At 40.0% G+C, this 19,584-nt stretch overlaps 1 protein-coding gene across 1 annotated transcript in view; it reads right to left on the bottom strand.

Annotated features, from left to right (window-relative positions):
- The window catches only part of LOC116684753 (condensin-2 complex subunit D3-like), a 35,123-nt gene that overhangs the window by 10,645 nt on the left and 4,894 nt on the right, over window positions 1–19,584 (bottom strand). Inside the window, 19 exon segments of the mRNA XM_032510187.1 lie at window positions 2,535–2,645; window positions 4,401–4,609; window positions 5,853–5,986; window positions 6,135–6,272; window positions 7,388–7,467; window positions 8,681–8,919; window positions 9,525–9,620; window positions 10,603–10,717; window positions 11,649–11,756; window positions 12,990–13,099; window positions 14,157–14,254; window positions 14,366–14,557; window positions 15,358–15,578; window positions 15,729–15,863; window positions 16,037–16,110; window positions 16,279–16,365; window positions 16,801–16,839; window positions 17,116–17,368; window positions 18,365–18,490. Of these exon segments, the coding sequence (XP_032366078.1) occupies window positions 2,535–2,645; window positions 4,401–4,609; window positions 5,853–5,986; window positions 6,135–6,272; window positions 7,388–7,467; window positions 8,681–8,919; window positions 9,525–9,620; window positions 10,603–10,717; window positions 11,649–11,756; window positions 12,990–13,099; window positions 14,157–14,254; window positions 14,366–14,557; window positions 15,358–15,578; window positions 15,729–15,863; window positions 16,037–16,110; window positions 16,279–16,365; window positions 16,801–16,839; window positions 17,116–17,368; window positions 18,365–18,490 (2,565 nt within the window).

Raw genomic sequence — 19,584 nt, 5'->3', positions numbered from 1 at the left:
ATGACCATAATGTACCCAACTTCTGATGGCTACTTTCAGCAGGATAATGCGCCATGTCATAAAGCTGGAATCATCACAGACTGGTTCTTGAACATGACAATGAGTTCGCTGTACTCAAATGGCCTCCACAGTCACCAGATCTCAATCCAATAGAGCATCTTTGGGATGTGGTGGAACGGGAGATTCGCATCATGGATGTGCAGCCGACAAATCTGCGGCAACTGTGTGATGCCATCATGTCAATATGGACCAAACTCCCTGAGGAATGCTTCCAGCACCTTGTTGAATCTATGCCACGAAGAATTGAGGCAGTTCTGAAGGCAAAAGGGGGTCCAACCCGTTACTAGCATGGGGTACCTAATAAAGTGGCCGGTGAGTGTATATTATAGTATATAGTATAGCTCAGATGTGTTTCACCAGATTTCTGCTCATATTTACAACTTTGTGCATATTCAAAATATAACTCCTCCATCTGTGTTGTCCGAGATTTGGAGAGTTGTAATATAGTCTGCTGTGCATGTTATTCCTCTGCTGATATGGTGGATCTCGCTCAGACCGTCTGACAGACGCAGAGGCCCATTTGGGTCTCTGGTCTCTGACAGAGTTTAGAGGTGGCCGTACGCTGCTCTTTATCGGAGGTCTACGCATGGATGAAACGCGTCACTGCCCCCCCCCCCCCCCAGAGCGAGTCCAATAACATGAACTGAAGTTGCTACACTACCAGCCGCGCTGCTCAACTCTATCTTTACAGAGAGAGTGGACACGAAGCGACGGACTGTCTGTGATAATCAGAGCTCATACCTGAAGCCGGGGAAATGCACCTGGGATGGCTCGTGAAAAAATGTTCTCATTTTGCGACAATTCGAAACTACAGACAGGGAGCGCTCTTGAACCCACTCACAGTCTCTGAAAGCACAACTAGTCTATCACAAGTGGCTCAACAGGTAAAAACATAGATAAACTCCTCTTTCATAAATTTGACCGACCGGGCTGACACTTCAGCGTGAGAAATCAGGGGTGTGGCGTGTGCGCGTGTGAAACCAGTCAAATGCGTGTGTCTCACGGCCAATGCGTGAGAGTTGGCAGCCCTGATTAAATACTTGCCGTGACACTCCGGCGCTAGCTTAGCCAGCTAGCGCTAGCTAGCTAACGTTACATGCTACAGCATTTCCAAAAAACGAACAACATGAAATATTCATCGCAGGTTATGTTGACGGATAATTTGAAACGGAGAGACATTAGATGACCAATGCACATTACCAACAGATGAATAATTAAGCTAAAACAATTTTAAATGTACTTACATGGACGGCTCGGCTCCGAGGAAAAAAGATGGCGGTCGGCTCAGATTTCTTTTTTTTTTTTTTATTAACAACAAATAATACAAACATTCAGACAATGCAGATCAGAAAATTAAGAACAAATAAAGAATGAATTGCAACTTACATGAGAGTTGAAACAATATTGATAAAAAAAAGTACATGGTAAATAAGATTATGAAGTGGACAATAGTAAATAAAAAAATAAATAAAAAATAAATAAATAAAGATAAGAGTGTGACAGATTTACAAAGGTGTATAAAATGCAAAAACAAGTATTTAGTTAAATAGATTGGGGTATATATCAAAGATAAATCTAGCTTTTTATTAGTCATTAAATTAATAGATTCAATATATGTGTCAAATTCAATTTGGAAAAATTTAAAACAAGGTTTAGAATTGGAAAATTTAGATTTGTGGATGTGAAACTTCCCTAATAAGATAAAGAGATTAACAATATTACAAATATTTCTATCTTTATAATCAAATAGTGTAATAATGTGTTTCCCTTCCAGTATGATTTTATGTGTTGTTTTAGACAGTATATAATTTTCTAAACTTTTCCAAATGCATACTAAAAGAACAACCATAAAAAAGATGAATTAACGATTCTTGTTCGGATTTACAAAAACTACAACAACACTTGTCAATTGGCATGAATTTTGATATAAATAAGCTGGTAGGATATATATAGTGTAATATTTTCAAATGTAATTCTCTTATTTTGTTTGAGATGCAATATCTAAAAGGAACAAGCCAGTTAATATGTTAAAGTGAGAGTTCCAAAAAAATGTCCCACGAGGTGTTACTTTTTTTAAATTTAGAAAACATTTTCTAATGTGTTTATTGGTACAATTCTTGCTCATAAATCCATACCATTTATATAAAGAGTAAATTTAAAATCAGGGACTTCATTTTGTATTTTATAACTTTTCATTAACTCTAATACGCCATTAGGGATAGATTTGAAAACTGAATTATATTCTTTAAACGTTATTGGGAATGACTTCTCTCTGAGAACGGATTCATAGTTGTGTAAGGACATCAGGGATTGGACTTTGGAAATTGTAGACCTGCACAAGGCTGGGATGGACTACATGGAAGCAGCTGACCAGCTGCTGCTGGGTGTAACGTTAGCGGTCCGCTGATCCACTGCTGCTGGATTAATCAGATGAATATGCAGAAAGCATCCACATGTCCATGCTGTGGTCTTACCTGAAGGTAGGACATGAGGTCTCGGAGCACAGGAGAGCGTTTCTGCTCCAGCAGGCTCTTCAGGCTGATGATGAGAGGAACTGTGTTCTCTATGAAGGCCTTCTTCTGGACCTGTGGATTATAGCGGTTATCTCAATTTGTATTGGTAGCAGACCAATTAGCAAGCAAGCGAGCAAGCTAACATTAGCCAGCAGCCAAAACCCCAATGTCACAATACATTTCACATGTCACCTTTCAGATGTTTTCAGCACCGGGGGGGGGAAAGGGGTTTGTTATAACGTTACTCAAGAGTCTTGGCAGGTGCGGGTGGCTGGCTTCCGTGGCGGGGGAGATGTCTGATGGCCGACGTTGTGCAGTAGATCTTCCCGCCTCTTGGAAATATCTCCCCCTTCACTTGTTGTAATTATAACTGGTTGTTTTGGTGCCTAAACATAGATGTCGTTGCCGCAGGACTGTTACCTTTCGTTGACTAAATTTAACTGTAAAGACAGCTAAAGGTGAATATTACCCCCCCCCCCCCCAGCGCTGGAGTTTGTGTTGGCTGGGATTCAGATTGCTGTAATGATAATAGCTGGGCACTAGCTGGCTGTGGGGGGGGGGGTAACGTAAACTATGTGACCTGAGGCACTCTAATCCCATATCCCACATGCTGGATCAATCAATATTGAAATGTATCAATAAAAGAGACACACCTCTGCTGTAATACTATGCCGTGAAGTGGCATGTCATTAATGGAAAAAATGATGCGTGTGGCAGGAAAAAAAAAAAGCTGTGTTACGGGTACTGAGTAATTCTGTATAATTGTATGATTTAAAATTATTCTTTAATGTATCATATGGTGTATAATCGTGCTTTGATGGAAGTCAGAGTAACTAGTAGGGGTCTGAATCTTTACTGGTCTCATGATTCAATGTTGACTTGAATCAATTCGAAATAACAATGTGTCACCCCGTTAATATTATCACATATTGCTATACATGGTATTCATCACCAAATTTAAGCAATATTTCCTCTAGGGGTGTACAATTCGGAAAATGTCACGAATCGTTATCGATTTTTAGGCTCAAGCTTCGATTCGAAATTGATTTTATTCAAAAAAGATTTTTATTTAAAACAACGATTCACAGTATGTAAAGGTAGTTACTTTTCCCACGGGATAGTATACACGCCGTTACAAAATGAAAAAATAATAAAAGTATGAATAGATTTTTGGAATTCCATGAATCAATTTTAAAATTGGTAGAGCTTTAATCGATTCATGAATGTGAATTGATTTCTTTTGCACACCATTAGTTTTCCATAAATGACGTCCTTGTAAAAGTAATGGATAAGTAATTGATTACAAGCATCTAGGGTTGGGTACCGAAACCCAGTTCCACTATGGAACCGGTAGGAGTCAAGCAAATTTTGGTGCCACTTAATTGTGTCAAAATATTTTCCCTCTGTTGCTCCGAAACGGACGTAAAAATATCAGACTTTCTCTGTAGTCTACCGTTACCTAGATACCGTAAATGGAGGAAACTTTTAAAATTCCATATTTTTCCTCTGGGCTCTGGTTGGACTACAAACTCAACATTTATTTTGTGGTTACTTATTAAAAGTGTAACTGTTATGTATTGCTAAATTTTTGTAGTTGTGTGTTAGGGGACTGTAGTTTACTAATTATATATTTAAGTATTTTAAAACGTTAATATATTGTTACATTTAAATAATTTTCAACTTTTAAAAAACACTATAAAAGAGCCTTTCTTTGATGTCATTTTTCAGTTTTTCAAGATTCGGTTTAGGAATCAGAATTATGTTTTGGCATCAACATCATAAAAATCCATCCCTAACCCTACCAGTAACTTGGCAAACATTGCTTACCTGCGACACCACCTTCTTCTGTGCAGCCTGCAGGACAACCTTAGCCATAGTGGCCATGTTCTCCTCCTCGGGTTCCTCCCCTGAAGCACCCCCTGCTGGAGCAGATACAGCCTGCAGCTTCATCTCGTTCAGACTCAAGATGTTGAAGGTCTCAGATAAAATTTCAGCCCCGTCTGCATCCAAAGGAAGCTCCTCGTCCGCAAAGCATGCTGGGATAGGAAAAGAGGTTACACGTTTTTATTTAATTTTTCCTAGGAGCAAATTGGTGGTGGTTAACGGTTTAGAATTCAAAAAGAAAATGTGTCCAGATGCCCGAAGATGTTGTGTTCATTAACAAACTTCAATATTCTGCACATTGATAGCTGTGTTGTAATTCTGATTGAACATAAGGCTCTAAATCACATTCAGTCTCGTTTTAAACTGCTGTGTGGACATTTACATTAAATGTCCAATGACATGGTGCTCTTTCGATGCTTTTATTTAGACCTTAGTGGTCCCTAATGCTGTATCTGAAGTCTCTTTATATAGACCTTAGTGGTCCCTAATACTGTATCTGAAGTCTCTTTAATATAGACCTTAGTGGTCCCTAATACTGTATCTGAAGTCTCTTTATAAAAACCTTAGTGTTCCCCTAATACTGTATCTGAAGTCTCTTTTATATAGACCTTAGTGGTCCCCTAATACTGTATCTGAAGTCTCTTTTATATAGACCTTAGTGGTCCCCTAATACTGTATCTGAAGTCTCTTTTATATAGACCTTAGTGTTCCCCTAATACTGTATCTGAAGTCTCTTTTATATGGACCTTAGTGGTCCCCTAATACTGTATCTGAAGTCTCTTTTATAAAAACCTTAGTGTTCCCCTAATACTGTATCTGAAGTCTCTTTTATATAGGCCTTAGTGGTCCCCTAAAACTGTATCTGAAGTCTCTTTTATATAGACCTTAGTGGTCCCTAATACTGTATCTCTTTCCCAAAACTCAGCTTTGGTGCAGAATTCCAGCCACTAGAGCCAGTCCCACAATGAGCTTTCCTCAGTATGTGCCACTTCTGAATCTGTAGCTTTTGAGGACTTTGCTCGTTTGAAAACCATGATGTCTCTCTCTCATGGGTGGGCCAAATTCCCTGGGTGGGCAAAGCAGAGAAAGGGGAGGTAACCTTGCCCCTTATGATCTCATAAGGGGAAGATTCCAGATCAGCCCATCTGAGCTTTCATTTTCTTAAAGGCAGAGCAGGATACCCAGGGCTCGGTTTACACCTTTCACCATTTCTGGCCACTGGGGGGGCATAGGCAGGCTGCAAAACTCATAAAGTGCCTTTTTCATGCCATGGGACCAGTTCATTTTATCACAAATCATCACCAAAGAAAGAAAACATTTTGACCACACAGAACTGGAAAAGGAATTGGTGGTTTTATGCATGAGAACGTTCTCTCAATCTATACACATGTTCACCTAAAACGGTCTGGTTGATCTTGATAGTGACGTTGAAGCGCTGGGTGTCCGTGAAGTGCTCCAAAAGAAAGCGGTAGATCCGAAAACGCTTCTCGCGGTGCTGAGCTCCTTTCAGCGAAAATTGAGCCTTTTCTCTGCATAGATTTAAAAAATTAAAATTAAAAAATGAGCAAAAAAAACAAAAATAATATGTACAAAAAGTGTCATCTGGGAAAATAATCAAAGTAAAATGAAGTCAAATGTGAACTAGATGACAGAAACAACATCCACACAGCTTCCTACCTCTCACTTTGAGGGAACTTGTTGTAGGACTTGTGTTTGTTGTAGGAGTTGAAGTGAAAGATGCACTCGATGAAGTGCTGGCTGAACATTTCGGAGTTCTTCTTCAGCAGCAGGTGGACCAGGCAGTATTCACACAGACTGGGACAGGAAACAGGAGGCACATAGGTTTTATGTTATGGTGGATTTCTGTAGGTGCTGGAAATTTCAATTTCATCCCAAAAAGATTAATAAAGAAGTATAAGTCTGTAAGTCTAAGCCATATTAGATCAGAGCTGTGTGTGTTCGCTCATTTGTTCATGTGAAATGCCTGTGGAAATCAGAGTATGCACTGCATATAACACGGTATGACTGGAGAATAGATGTGTCCTATAATCTTTGTCTTGGACATTACAATGGTAAAAACTGTCACTGTGCTTGTTGTACATTATAGCTAAACCCCAAAAAATAAATACACATATGCTCCCTAAAACAGGCTGTTCTCATAAAACATTCATACATATATTCTAGCTACAAAACTAAAGCACTGTAATTCATATGTATTTAACAAATGTATTGCCGTATAAGAACGCTGTGGACTGCGTAGGGAGGTCCCTAAACTTAAAGTTGCTCAAAGCGAAGTTGGGTGACGTCACTTCTTGTTGACTTTTGAAGTATTGTCAAACAAAACGGAGGCGAGCTCGCCCCCCCACCACCCCCCCTGCTGCCGACAGAGTTCTTGCCACCTTTCAAAAGCTTTTCCGATGTAAACTCGGGACTTTGCGCGTTCCTTCTCCTTTTCCCTCTTCTTTGCTATTTGTTCATCGGAACGTCGTCTCTGTGGTCGTGTATCGGCCATAAAAAAACGTTAGTCGTCGTCTTGGACAGCTCTCCTCTAGCTACCATCCCTCTTCAACTTTCCCTCTTCATTTGTAGTCAGTGTTCCATTATCTTTATTGTGACTGTTATTGCCACTGTGCACCACAACCCCAACCTGCACCGTCAGACTCCTCCTACCAAGACCCTGGGTCTGTCCCAGGTTTCTTCCTAAAAGGAGTTTTCCTCACCACTGTCACATCAATTGGTTGCTCTTGGGAAATTACTGGAATTGTTGGGGCTTTGTAAATTAGTGTGGTCTAGACCTACTCTATCTGTAAAGTGTCTCGAGATAACTTTTGTTATGATTTGATACTCTAATTAAAATTGAATTAAAACACGTTAAGTCCTAAAATTGTTTTCTTATATAATCACCTTTTTATCTATGCAGTGTGATTTACCTGGCGATGGCAGGGACTGGGTCAACCAGCGCCACCATGAAGCGAAAGAAGAGGGAGCCCTTCCATTTGACGAATTCCTCCTAGAAATAAATAAGAAAGGCAATTATAGATAAACACTGAAAACACACCCTGCTTAAAGATTCCCAGAGTAGCATGAAGGAGGAATGCAGAGTCGATCGATGATGACCCAAATTTAGTTGGCATAACCCTCAGGCTAATGTGGTGTTAAATTGCAAAGGAATAGTCTATACAATGATGTCTTACGTCATGTGAAAACAAGCCATTTGAGAAGGGCTCTAACGATACACCAAACCCATGATTCGGTTCATATCACCATTTTTGACCCACGAGTCGATGCAAAAAAAAAAGATATTTTTATTAAATGATATTTGAAAAACCTGTATGAACTGAACACCAAAGAACAATATTAACTATGCAAATTATTAACAATATACCTTAGTAAAATCAATAAATAGCTGTTGAAAAACAAACTCCATTGAGGAGATGATTCAAGCATCTTGAAAATTCTTCTTTAATCAAGTTCTCTTACATTTACAAAGAAAATGAAATGGCTACTGTTTCACAGTACGGGGGAAAGGTCTGAAATTAACACTCGCCAAATGCGGGAATAGGCTGACACACAAATGCATAAACACTGGCACACACACCAGACACTACTTTCTATTTACCTTCTGATTTGCTCAGTAGCCGAGTTGTAAGGTGGTTGTCTTTCTAAGGCTGACTTCAAATTGCCGCTAGCGTTTGTTGGTATATTTAGTCAACTGAAAAAAAAAACATAACTGTTGTATTTGTGGGTGCAAAACAGCTTTGGACGTAATTATATATGTTGATACTAAGGCTGGGCAATATATCGATATCACGATATGAGACTGGATATGGTCTTAGTTTTTGGATATATCATAATATCGTAATATGATAATATGATAAGTGTTGTCTTTAACGGCTACATTACAGTAAATTAATGTACTTTTCTGAACCTACCAGACTGTTCTAGCTGTTCTATTATTTACCTTTACCCACTAAGCGATTAAATTATTTCTGGAGAATATTTATTAAAAATGTCATTGTGTAAATAACATTTTGTTAAAGCACCAATAGCCAACCACACATTATCGTCACAATATCGACACTGAGGTATTTGGTATTTGATTTTCTCCATATGGCTCAGTCCTAGTTGATATCATCCCCTTTCTTTCTTTTTTATAAAACTAAAATGAAATCAATTTTTTAAACTATAAACTAGTGAAGAAGAATGTGTAGAAGAGTTCCCACCTGGAGCAGGTTGGTCAGCATGATGAGGGTCTGCTCCCTGATGACAGCCTCATTGTCCCGCAGACAACCAGAGATGTTGGGGATATAATGATCCACGATGTTGGTGTATCGAACACACAGGTCACACATGATCACAACCACATTGTTGCGCACGGCAACCTCTGTCCCAACCTCAAGTTCTCTGGCAAACACCGGCAGGTACTTTTGGACGAGATCCTCATGCTGCAGACACAGTTTACCTAAACCAGACGCCAACGGAGAGGAAATGTTAAGAGAGGATTGCTTAGAGGTTACTGTCCAAGTTAGGTGTCATCTTGGACGATGTCACCCACCCACTCCATGACGTATGAGTCAAGCACAGGAATCAATGGGCCTTGGACCTATTTCACTACTGTCAGCAGCTAAAAGCCCATAATTTATCATTTCTGTGCAATAATCATTCAATGTCAAATACTGTTGTTTACTTGGGCATTAATACTGTACATTTAAACCAATGTTCTTATTTATACTCTTGCATTTTGACACACTAATCATAGATCTAGGCGTTTTTTTAGAACAAACATAGGTATCCGTTGTGTTGTTTGTCCATTTGCTTTTATAAATGTAAGCCATAACAGGTTTTAACCACACTCTCACATGCATTTTATATTTCTTCAATGTGAATTGTATTTGTGTGTGTGAAATAAAAACAAAAAAATGTAACCCAATTTCTACCTGGGGATCAAAGTATTACTGATTGAGATCTTTGAAATGTATGAGACAGCAGAAATGCATTGAAGTTAAGGCTATGAACAAGGTTTCTCATAAAGGAGGAGGCAGATATAAACAGAGAAGAACAGGTTACCTAAAGCAATGACTCCGTGAGCTCGGACTCTGGTTGGTAGAGAGTTAGCTTTGAACTGGGACAGAGGCAGTGATGCTGGCAGCTCATCCCCGCACTCTGTCAATGACCAACACAAAGAACAAGGTAGCCATGTTACCAACAAAGTACAGAAATCCTAACAAGGTTTTAGAAATAGCCATAACAGTGTTTTTCCAACAGATTTTTACACAGTAAAATGCTTAGTAGCTAATCCTTAGCTGCTTAGCATGCAACTTGGTCTAAAGACTGTGTGTGTGTGTGTATATATATATATATATATATATATATATATATATAAAGATTAAGTTGCGTTTCTGCTTTCTCCCACGGTTTCTCCTGCCAAAATACCCCGGATATGGCCGCTGCCATCTTGCACATTTGAAACCCATACATCCGCCGGACATAATTGCAAGTCAATCACAGACGTTTCACCCTTTTTTTGTAGCTTCAAATTCATTAATGAAAACCAAATTTTAAAGAACAATTCACACTTGAACAAACATCAGCTTAATTAGAACTACCCATTTTTTGGAAAAATGTATTTGACATTTACTTTGATTCTTTAGTTTGGCCCATTTCCCATCCTCTAACAAGGAGGGGGTGGGGTCTATGACCTGTACTGCAGCCAGCCAACAGAGGGTGATTGAAATGTTTTGGCTTCACTTTTGGGGAGCGGTTAGACGGTCCATCTTTATATACAGTCTATGCTTTTAACACATAACTTGTTTTTTTTAAACTGGATTTCCTGTATCATATTTCATTGTCCTCCCACTACCTCAAAAAACACGTCCCCACCAACATATCCCTTGGTGTTTAAACGCAGGGCAGTTTTTAGTCTGAATCCTGGCTTAATATAACTCAACCTGGGCCATATCAAGACTTTTAAATGACTTGCAAACACCTGACAAGATTTTACCACAATTGCCTGTAATAGAAGTACACCTGGTAACACCCGACTCTCAGCAATTCTCATTCTTCTAACCTCCAAACCAGGATAACACTATTGCAGATTCTGTAAATTTAAAAAGCACAGTATCTGTTAGATGTCCATCCTCCCTACCTGCCAGTTTGTCAGAATGTGTTGTGAGGACAGATTCCACCAGCAGCACCGTCCTCTTGCCAACCTTGGCAGGACAGTGAAGTGACGCCACACCCAGAGTGTGGAGGTGTTTTACCTAGAAGAGAGAGCATATTCAGTTAGATGACAAGCACAGCTATCCCGCACCTGAGATGGTGCAGCACCCTGAAACAAATAAAAGAGTGATGTCATATCCACACTCATTTGCAAAGAACTTTTTTTCTTATTGTCAGCCCTCCGTCGAAATCATAGACGTAAAAAATAATGGCCGTACTGTAGCATCAGTGACGTCACCCTTTGGTTTGTGGACCGCCTTTTAATTCAACTTTATTTAGAGTATTAAATCACAACAATAAGTATCTCTAGACATTTTATAGATACTTACATCTATAATTTACAAAGAACCAACAATTCCAGTAATTTAGCTGTACAAAATATTGTCCGAAGCTTCTGGGTCGTGACCATAATGTCAATTTCGGCAACAAAAAGCTGATGCCTGGTTGCCAAGCAGATAACCAATTTAAAAACTTACCGTTGAGCCTTGTGGTAATCCACAAGGTTCTGTTTGACTAGCTGGGCTCCGGCTAACAAATCCACAAGGAAGCTACGTGAAACTAAATAAGCGTACTCTCAAAAGTCTAGCTCAGAAACCCAATAGCTTTCACAGCTGTCAAATTTAAATAAAATTGAATTTTTAAGTGTATCAAATTAAATATAGTTACCTTTGTCTAGTTTAGTTTGTCTAGTTTCTAGTGAGATATTAAAATCATTTCAACCTAGGAAGGAACATTCAAACGTAATTCTTTCAGTTTGGACAGCTCTTAGGTGTACTGGATTGATAAAATGAAAAATGAGAAGAGACTTCTTTGTGTGCTCTCACAGTCGTTTGTTTGCTTTCTTTCAGTTCAGTTTTAAGATGGATTGGCTATTGGCTACCGTGGTGACAGTGTGGTACACGTTGCAAAAACGAGGGCGATGGGCCTTTAAAGCTGACTGTGAACCTGCATGGGAAAGATCTTACCATCAGCTCCTCATTCTGAGCCCAAGTTCTGGGCTCCGTTTTCACTCAGGATGATGCCAGCTAAATAGGCCTCGCAGACCGACACCAGCTCACCACAGTGGTGGTTCAGGAAAGCCTGAAGAAAACAAAATAAATCACATATAACATGTCAGAAACTACAAGAAGGAATTGGTGTATATTTTATTATATTTTGGTTAAATCATGATGGAGGACAGCCACTGCTGGACATCATATTGAGAAAATATGAATATTGGCTGATGAGTTGTGCCTGCTCCAAGCTGGAATTACACAAGTTTATATTCTGCAGAAAATCTAAAACTTTACAAGTATAAAGCAACGTTAAGTTAAAGTTGAAACTCTACACCGCGTCATTATTTAAAACACATCATCATCATCATCAATATCAAATTGACACTGGTCAAGCCCCAGAACATAAATACTTAAAGTGGACATATCTACATTGTTGTTGGTCAGATTTTCATGTTAAATGTGGCCAAAACTTAACTTAAAATAATAAAAGGTGAACGTATTTTAGACAACTCCCAGTGAGCTAAAACGTTTGGATTTCCTACTGTTCTGAACACTCAGGTTTCAACAGTTTTTTCTACTCACGACTGTGTTACGCAACACTTAGTCAAACTTCTGCAATTGGTCATTGGCTCAAGGCAGGCAGGACTTTTTTGTTTTTTGTTTTAGATAATTTGGTGTTAACATTGTTGCATGTAGCTGCATACTAACGGAAGTAATATATGTCGCCTTAGCTGCCAATGTTGTTAAATTCTTCCCAATTCCACATCACATTTTTATTCTGAAACATTTTGGTTCTATAGTATTTGGTTTAAAAGCCTTTATTGGTGATTTTTTAGATACAAATTTCTGCTTTATACTCCTTTGCAGTGGCTTCAGCTGCTACTAGTGAAACAAAACTGGAGCAGTGCAGAGATTCGGAGATTCAAGGAAACACGCGGGCCAATCAGAGCAGACTGGGCTTTCTCAGGAGGGGTTATTAAAGAAGCAGGGTCATACAGAACGTCTCATACAGAGGGTGAATACCGGTGTAGCAGCCACGGGCAGTATGAGTAACAAAGTGTTTTTTGAAGATTAATGCATGTAAACATGTTCTAGTAGAATCACAAAGTACAAGTATGAATAGTTCAAAAGCTGCCACAATTTTCATTTATTTCTTTTTATGTAAGGCCCAAACTTTAACAGAACTTTTTCCAAACTATGGTCTTTGGTTTACATTTTGCATCTAACATTTTCAATTATGAAACGATGCACAACAAAAGCTTGATTGCAGTGCTCCGTTATTGTATAGCAGCAGTTTTAAAGTGAAAAGATCACCAACCTGAGTCTCTTTGATGTTTTCACTGCGGCCATATTGATAAAGAGTCACTAGAGCAGCACAGATCACCTCCAGAGACAAAGTAAAAGTCTTCAACCAAGACATCAGATCATCTAGAGAGACAGACACTTGTTCATATACAGAAGACCGTAAATTGTGTCAGAAAATGCTTATGTTAAAAAAATCTTTGTGATCCCAGCTTAGCTGCTATATTAACTGGCATGTATAAAACTAAGTGAACTTCTTTCAACATTATACTCTGTACACTAGACTTTGTCGCTAGATTTAGCAACTTTTCAAGCCCCCAAAGCGACTTTTTTTTCACAAAAGTGACAAATCTGGTGACTTTCTGTAGAAAAGATGGCAGTGTTGTCCTGCGAGCAGCCCCTCCCCTCTCTGCTCTCTCCTCATGTGCAGCGGCACTGCGCAGGCAGGTAGAAGGTGAGGGGGGACAGGTGCGGTGTAGCTACGAGACAGTAAAACCTACTAAATGTAATGTAAAGTCAACTAAATGTAAAGATAGGTTTTTCATGGGAGTGACAGTGTGTTTGACCCATTCATCCACTGTGATCTCCTGCACAAGGCTCTTTACATTACTAATACCCCTTTCACCCCCAGGCCTCAACCAGGATTGAACCAGGGAAGACTGCGTGTTTGAATGGGTTACCCCTCGTTGATTTACTCAGCTTATACCACTTTCCCACCAACGGCTCAACCAGGATATAACCCAGGTTGAGAACTCAGCTTCACAACCCAGGTTGTGAGATGGGTTGAATCAGGGTTGATTTTAATGTGAATTGAGCATGACGTGGGTCACTACCAGGAGGAGCATGACGAATTATGTGATTGGTTGGAAATGACCAGGAAGTGGGGGCAGTCGTCACCAGTCGCCGCACACTTTGAATAAACAACATAAATTTTGTCTCACTGCGCTTTACTGGGTTTTCACCATAGACTGTATAAACTAGGATTTTCACAGGCAGCTTCAACAACAGCAGAGCGAAGCGGTTCAGTTCATTTCCGAATAGCAAAGCTGTGACTACAATGTGAGGGACTGGCTCAGATGTGCTTGAAACTTTCATGGCAATAAAAACTTTGAATTTGAGAGATTATGACAATTCCAGACTCATCCTGTAAATTTTCCCATCATCCCACACTTGATTTACTTACTAACTATTCTGCTCTTGGTATCTTTGTTCAAATGTTTGGCGATGTCTCCCATCACACACAGGATATGACAGCAGGTTGTCACATTTACATCCTTTGAACTAAGAGCAAACGAAAATGATTAAAAATCATCTAGGTAACGCTGAATTCATATCTGAAGATAAAACATGACCTCAATGTAAATGTCAATATGTATTGTGTGTCCCTCTCACCTGACCATGCTGTCCCAGGCATCCAGGATCTTCCCATAGGGCAGTCTGGGGGACGAAGCAACAACCTTGGAGAGCAGCAACCAGGCCCCGGCGGCGTGATCGGCGTCAGTGTGTGAGATCAGGTTAGTGATGAAAGTCTGTGTGAACTTGTTCTCTTTGGACCAGACGGTGAAGGCCCTGCTGAAATACCGGCTGCAGACCAAGGACAAAAAAACAATAGTAGCAAGTAGCAACAGCAGTGGGGGTGTGATCGTTTCCCCAGCAATGACACGATTTGAAGGTCAGTAAAGAAGTGAGGAATGATTGAAATGACTGCTAAACGTTTTGTGCTAATATTCAGTTTTCATTGTGGTTTGACTAGTTTGAGCAATATAAACGATATGCAATATAAACTATACAAAATTGGCCTACGATAGCATCAACATGCATTACTTGGCAGCTGTGTGTGTGTGTGTGTGTGTGTACACAAGTGTGCTGAAATGTGCTAGGCTGCAGGTAAGAAACTTTGTTTGAAATATGTTTTTACGGTATTAAAGTACCTGTGCATCTTTGAAAGTGTAGTGCCTTTTAGAATGGTTTACACTAAAGGAAAGAAACCCAATACTTTAAGCTTTTTCTTTGTTAAAGTCTCTGCAACTAGTGTACTTGAATTTTAGTTATCTGCAACATTATGTAATAGGTTTATCAGAATACTGTAAATGTTCTCAAAACTACGTTTCTTTCTCTTTAAAAAATAATATACATTTAGCAGTTTGGCTTTCCTTAGGGTTTATGTAACCTGGTCTGAAATGGGTCGTGACATATATTGTTATCGCAAGAGGCTGCAATATATATTGCAATATGGATTTTAAGGCCATATCACCCATCCCTATTTCAATCTAAATACAAAAATCAAAGTATTTAGTATTTCACATTTCTGCTTTTTTCTTCTGCATGACCTGTTCTTATTTTGTATATAACACAAATGAATGAATGACTGTAGTTTTCCCAACCTGAGGTTCTGGCAGTCATGACAGAGCAGGGCTAGCAGGTCCCAGGTCAGCCTCTGACTGGCATCCAGGTGGCGACTGGCAGAGTACGGTTTGACCTGGCTTAGCAGAACTTGGTCCAGAGCCTCCAGGGCCTTGTCCTGCACAGAGTTTTCAGAGTCTACCACAGCTGGCACCACGCCCTGAAGCCATGCCTTCTGCACCACACTGCACTCTGGTTTAGCCTGGTGGTCAGAGAAAACAACACACATTTTCTTTTTTTTAAATGTGTATTGGAAATTCTGTAAGACGTTTTCTTCTCTTGTTACTAGATTGTTGGGAAAAGTAATCAGTGTGCAAAATGTTGTGTCTCAGAGCTGCTGGTTGAGACTTACAGTCAGCAGCTCTCCTATACACTGCAGGGCCTTCTTCTTCACAGAAACAGCTGGGTCTCTGCACCGCTCTGACAGTATAGCCAGGTTCTCCCAGCTCATGGGGATTACGTTGTGTTTCAGGAGACCCACAAGGGCCTGTGGAGGGACGGCAGAGCACAGAGGTTAAAGATCATCTAGGCATCTCTTTGTATACTGCACAGAAAGCTAGGGTGAAACTCATATACTGGTGACATAAGTATCAGTTACTGTACTTATCATTATTCGGATTTGAAACATGAAGTCGTCTGGTAAAACTCAGTTTCCAATACCTGCAATGCTGATTTTCTCACGTTAGTCTTCAAATCTTTTACACGCTTCAGGAGAAGAGCCAGGTTCTCTTTTGCTGCATCAAAAATATATAATAACACACCTCTTGTCAGACTTTGAGTGTATAAATACCTACACAAGCTTATTAAACAATTCCTGCCCATGTATTTACGAAATGCCATCCAATACTCAACGCATTTAATTAACAATCATTTGAATGGTGGCTGAGGTCGGTTTGTCTCACCGTCACAGTCGGAGACGTCAGTGGTGCTCATCTCCACAGTCCTGAACGGCAGAGTGCGGTAGGTTTTCTGACTGTTCTGGGAACCTCCTGAAACATACAGTCATATCTATAAAACACCTTTCAAACAACATGCACAAGACTGAACCAGCCCAGGGTATCAAACTGTTACAAACATTTATAAAGGCACTTAAATGGGGGCCTGCCTGTGGGTAAAGACCCAGGAGCCGATGATTCACAGCAGAATTCTTTTAAGAGTTTTGCAACTGAAGTGACCAAAGCAAGGTATTGTTTATCTGGGTATCTTATTCCCTCCCCAGTTAAAAGACCTAGTTAACGTTAATTTGGATCCAGTATTTAATAAAATCTCTTGTGATGTTAATAGATGGCTGATTCTCAATCCCACTTTAAGGGTACTAGTATTGCGATTTTTTTATGGGACACCTGGCCCTACTCGCTAAACATGCCAGAGAGCGTACTGTACTGTCAAACTGTAAACTCTGTGATAAAGAAACAAGAGTGTACCTTCTGTAATTTCACCTTCCAGTACTGTCTGGGTTCCAGCTAAACAGAGAAAGTAAACAAGTTACTTTAGTGGAAATGTGTCCACAAAAACAGTTTAAGATGCAAACACAGCAGCTCTAAAAATATGCAAACTTCCATTACATTCTCTAATAATTCAAAGAGTTATGTATTTTCAAACGTCAGCTTTACAAAGTGGTCTACTGGTTTCAGATGCAAAATTAGCCCAAATTCATCACATCAACACTAGCTTTACAGGAAAAACGTCTATTTTCAAATACAGATGTTTGTACAATTCCATTGTGTGCATTTTCTCACTAGCAGAGAAGAGGTTGTGGACAGCCCGCGTGACGTTGAAAGAAGGCAGCTCCAGACACTGGGCCAGGCAGGCGAGGGCGTGGCCTTGAACAGTGGGCGAGTCGTCCATCCGCCGAGCAAACAGCAGGCTCTGGATCAAGAACTTGTGTGGCAGGAAGCAGGTGAGCTCTGGGTCCAGACACTCTTCCGGCCTCCTCTCTGGCTGCTCCAGCAAAACCATCACCACATCCACGGAAAACAGCCGGCACACCATCTACATAAGGCAGCAAAACAGACTGTACACACATACACACAGATACCACTGACAGGATGTAATGAGCAGCACCTGCACGCAAAGTAGAGGTAGGCAACCTGAGATTACAGCTACTGTATGCCAGCCCTTTTATTTTAACAGTCAAAATTGTCCCCCTGCACAGTGGCACTCCTGTTTTTAATATGTATTTTTCTTGTGGTTTTTTGGCTTACTTATTCAGTAGGCCTATTAGATTGTTGTTTAAAGCAATGATCTAGTCAAAGGAGTTTCAGACCTCTACTCTTTATGTGGTTATGGTCCATGTGTGGGGATTGTGATTGCTTGGATGTGTTATAACTGCCCCCTCTATTCAGCTTTGGCTTCTACAGGATTACCTGTGACATCAAACTGTAGCCATAACCCCTCGTTAGCTGGAGAGCATCTGGACAGGATGCACAAATCCACAGTCCCTACAATACTGTTCTGACCAACATCAGAAACAAACTATTAAGTAGCTAGCCGCCTATATCTGAATGTCTGTTCCTATGATGTGATAAATTACAAACAAGGTGAAGTTGACATACAGTATATCCAATACTTATAATGTAGAAAGTAAGGGAACTCTCCAGGTTTTTGTTTTATGTTAAAGGCAACGGTCTGGTCATTACCGGACAACAAAAACCCAGACAAACTGTGCAAATTAGACAAACTGGGCTCATGTACATCTATAATATTGAAACCAAAAATATTGTGCGCCCTTGGCGGTGCTTTTTGATATTGATATATATATACGTTGAGATATATATTGTGCAGTGTATCTTAAAACAGTTGGGTTTAAAATCAGTGTTGTATATCATTGTCATGTTTGCATTATAGATTAAGGAAGAGGTCCTAATCAACTAGAGCATGTACAAAAACCTGCGGTAACCATATATAAGGGTGTGAAGTGTGAACCATGACAAAAATAGAAAATACAGACTACATCAACATGTAGCGGTGACAATTGGGACTAGTTACCTTTGAGTGTCTGGAGTAGTTAAACAGCCACTTGATGAAGCAGGCATAGTCTGTACTTGCCATCTGAGACGTCAGCATACCCACAGCCTGGGCTCCATGGCTTCGAAACTCACTCTTCTCCACCATCTAAACATCCACAGCAGAAACACTATAAGCTATACGGATGCATCAGCATAGTGGAAAACAGGAAACCATCTGTACTGTCATGTACGAAATTATTGGCACCCCTGGAACTTTTCAAGAAAATGCACCATTTCTTCCAGAAAAGTGTTGTAATGACAAATGTTTTGGTACACACATGTTACCTTTAAGTGCATTGGAACAGCACAAAAAAGCAGAAGAAAAAGGGCAAATTTGACATCATTTGACACAAAACTCATAAAATGGACTGGACAAAATCATTGGCACCCTATTAAAACTGTGGGTAAATAATTTCATTTCAAGCACGTGATGTTCATTTAAACTCACCTGTGGCAAGTAACAGGTGCTGGAAATATTGAAATCAAAACTGAAGCCAATTAGAGTGTATAAAAGTTGGCTCAACCTTTGTGTTGTGTGCCTGTGTGTGCCACACCAAGCATGGAGAAGAGAAAGAAGAGCCAAGAATTGTCGACAAATATCAACAATCTCAAGGTTACAAGTCAATCTCCAGAGAACTTAAAGTTCCTTTGTCCACTGTGCGCAATATAATCAAGACGTTTACAACCCATGGAACTGTGACAAATCTCCCTGGACGAGGACAGAAGAGAAAAATTGATGAAAGAATGCAACGCAGGATAGTTTGAATGGTGGATAAACAACCTCAGTCAACTTCCACGCAAATTCAGGCTGTCCTGCAGACTCAGGGTGCATCAGTGTCAGCTCGAACCATACATCATCATCTGAATGAGAAGAAGCGCTATAGTAGGAGACCGAGGAGAACCCCACTTCTGACACAGAGGCATAAAAAAGCCAGACTGCAGTTTGCAAAAATACCTGAGTAAGCCTCAATCCTTCTGGGAGAACGTTTTGTGGACAGATGAGACTAAGGTAGAGCTTTTTGGCAAAGCAGGACATTCTACTGGTTAAAGAAAACAGGAAGAAAAGAAAAAGAAAAAGAGGCCTACAAAGAAAAGAACACAGTACCTACAGTCAAACATGGTGGAGGTTCAAGGATGTTTTTGGGTTGTTTTGCGGCTTCTGGCACTGGGTGCATTGACTGTGTGCAAGGAATCACAAAA

The sequence above is a fragment of the Etheostoma spectabile genome, unplaced genomic scaffold, assembly GCF_008692095.1.
Source record: "Etheostoma spectabile isolate EspeVRDwgs_2016 unplaced genomic scaffold, UIUC_Espe_1.0 scaffold00019573, whole genome shotgun sequence".
NCBI lineage: Eukaryota > Metazoa > Chordata > Actinopteri > Perciformes > Percidae > Etheostoma > Etheostoma spectabile.
Note: the sequence above shows the minus strand (reverse complement) of the source record. Positions and strands in the feature narration are given on the sequence as shown.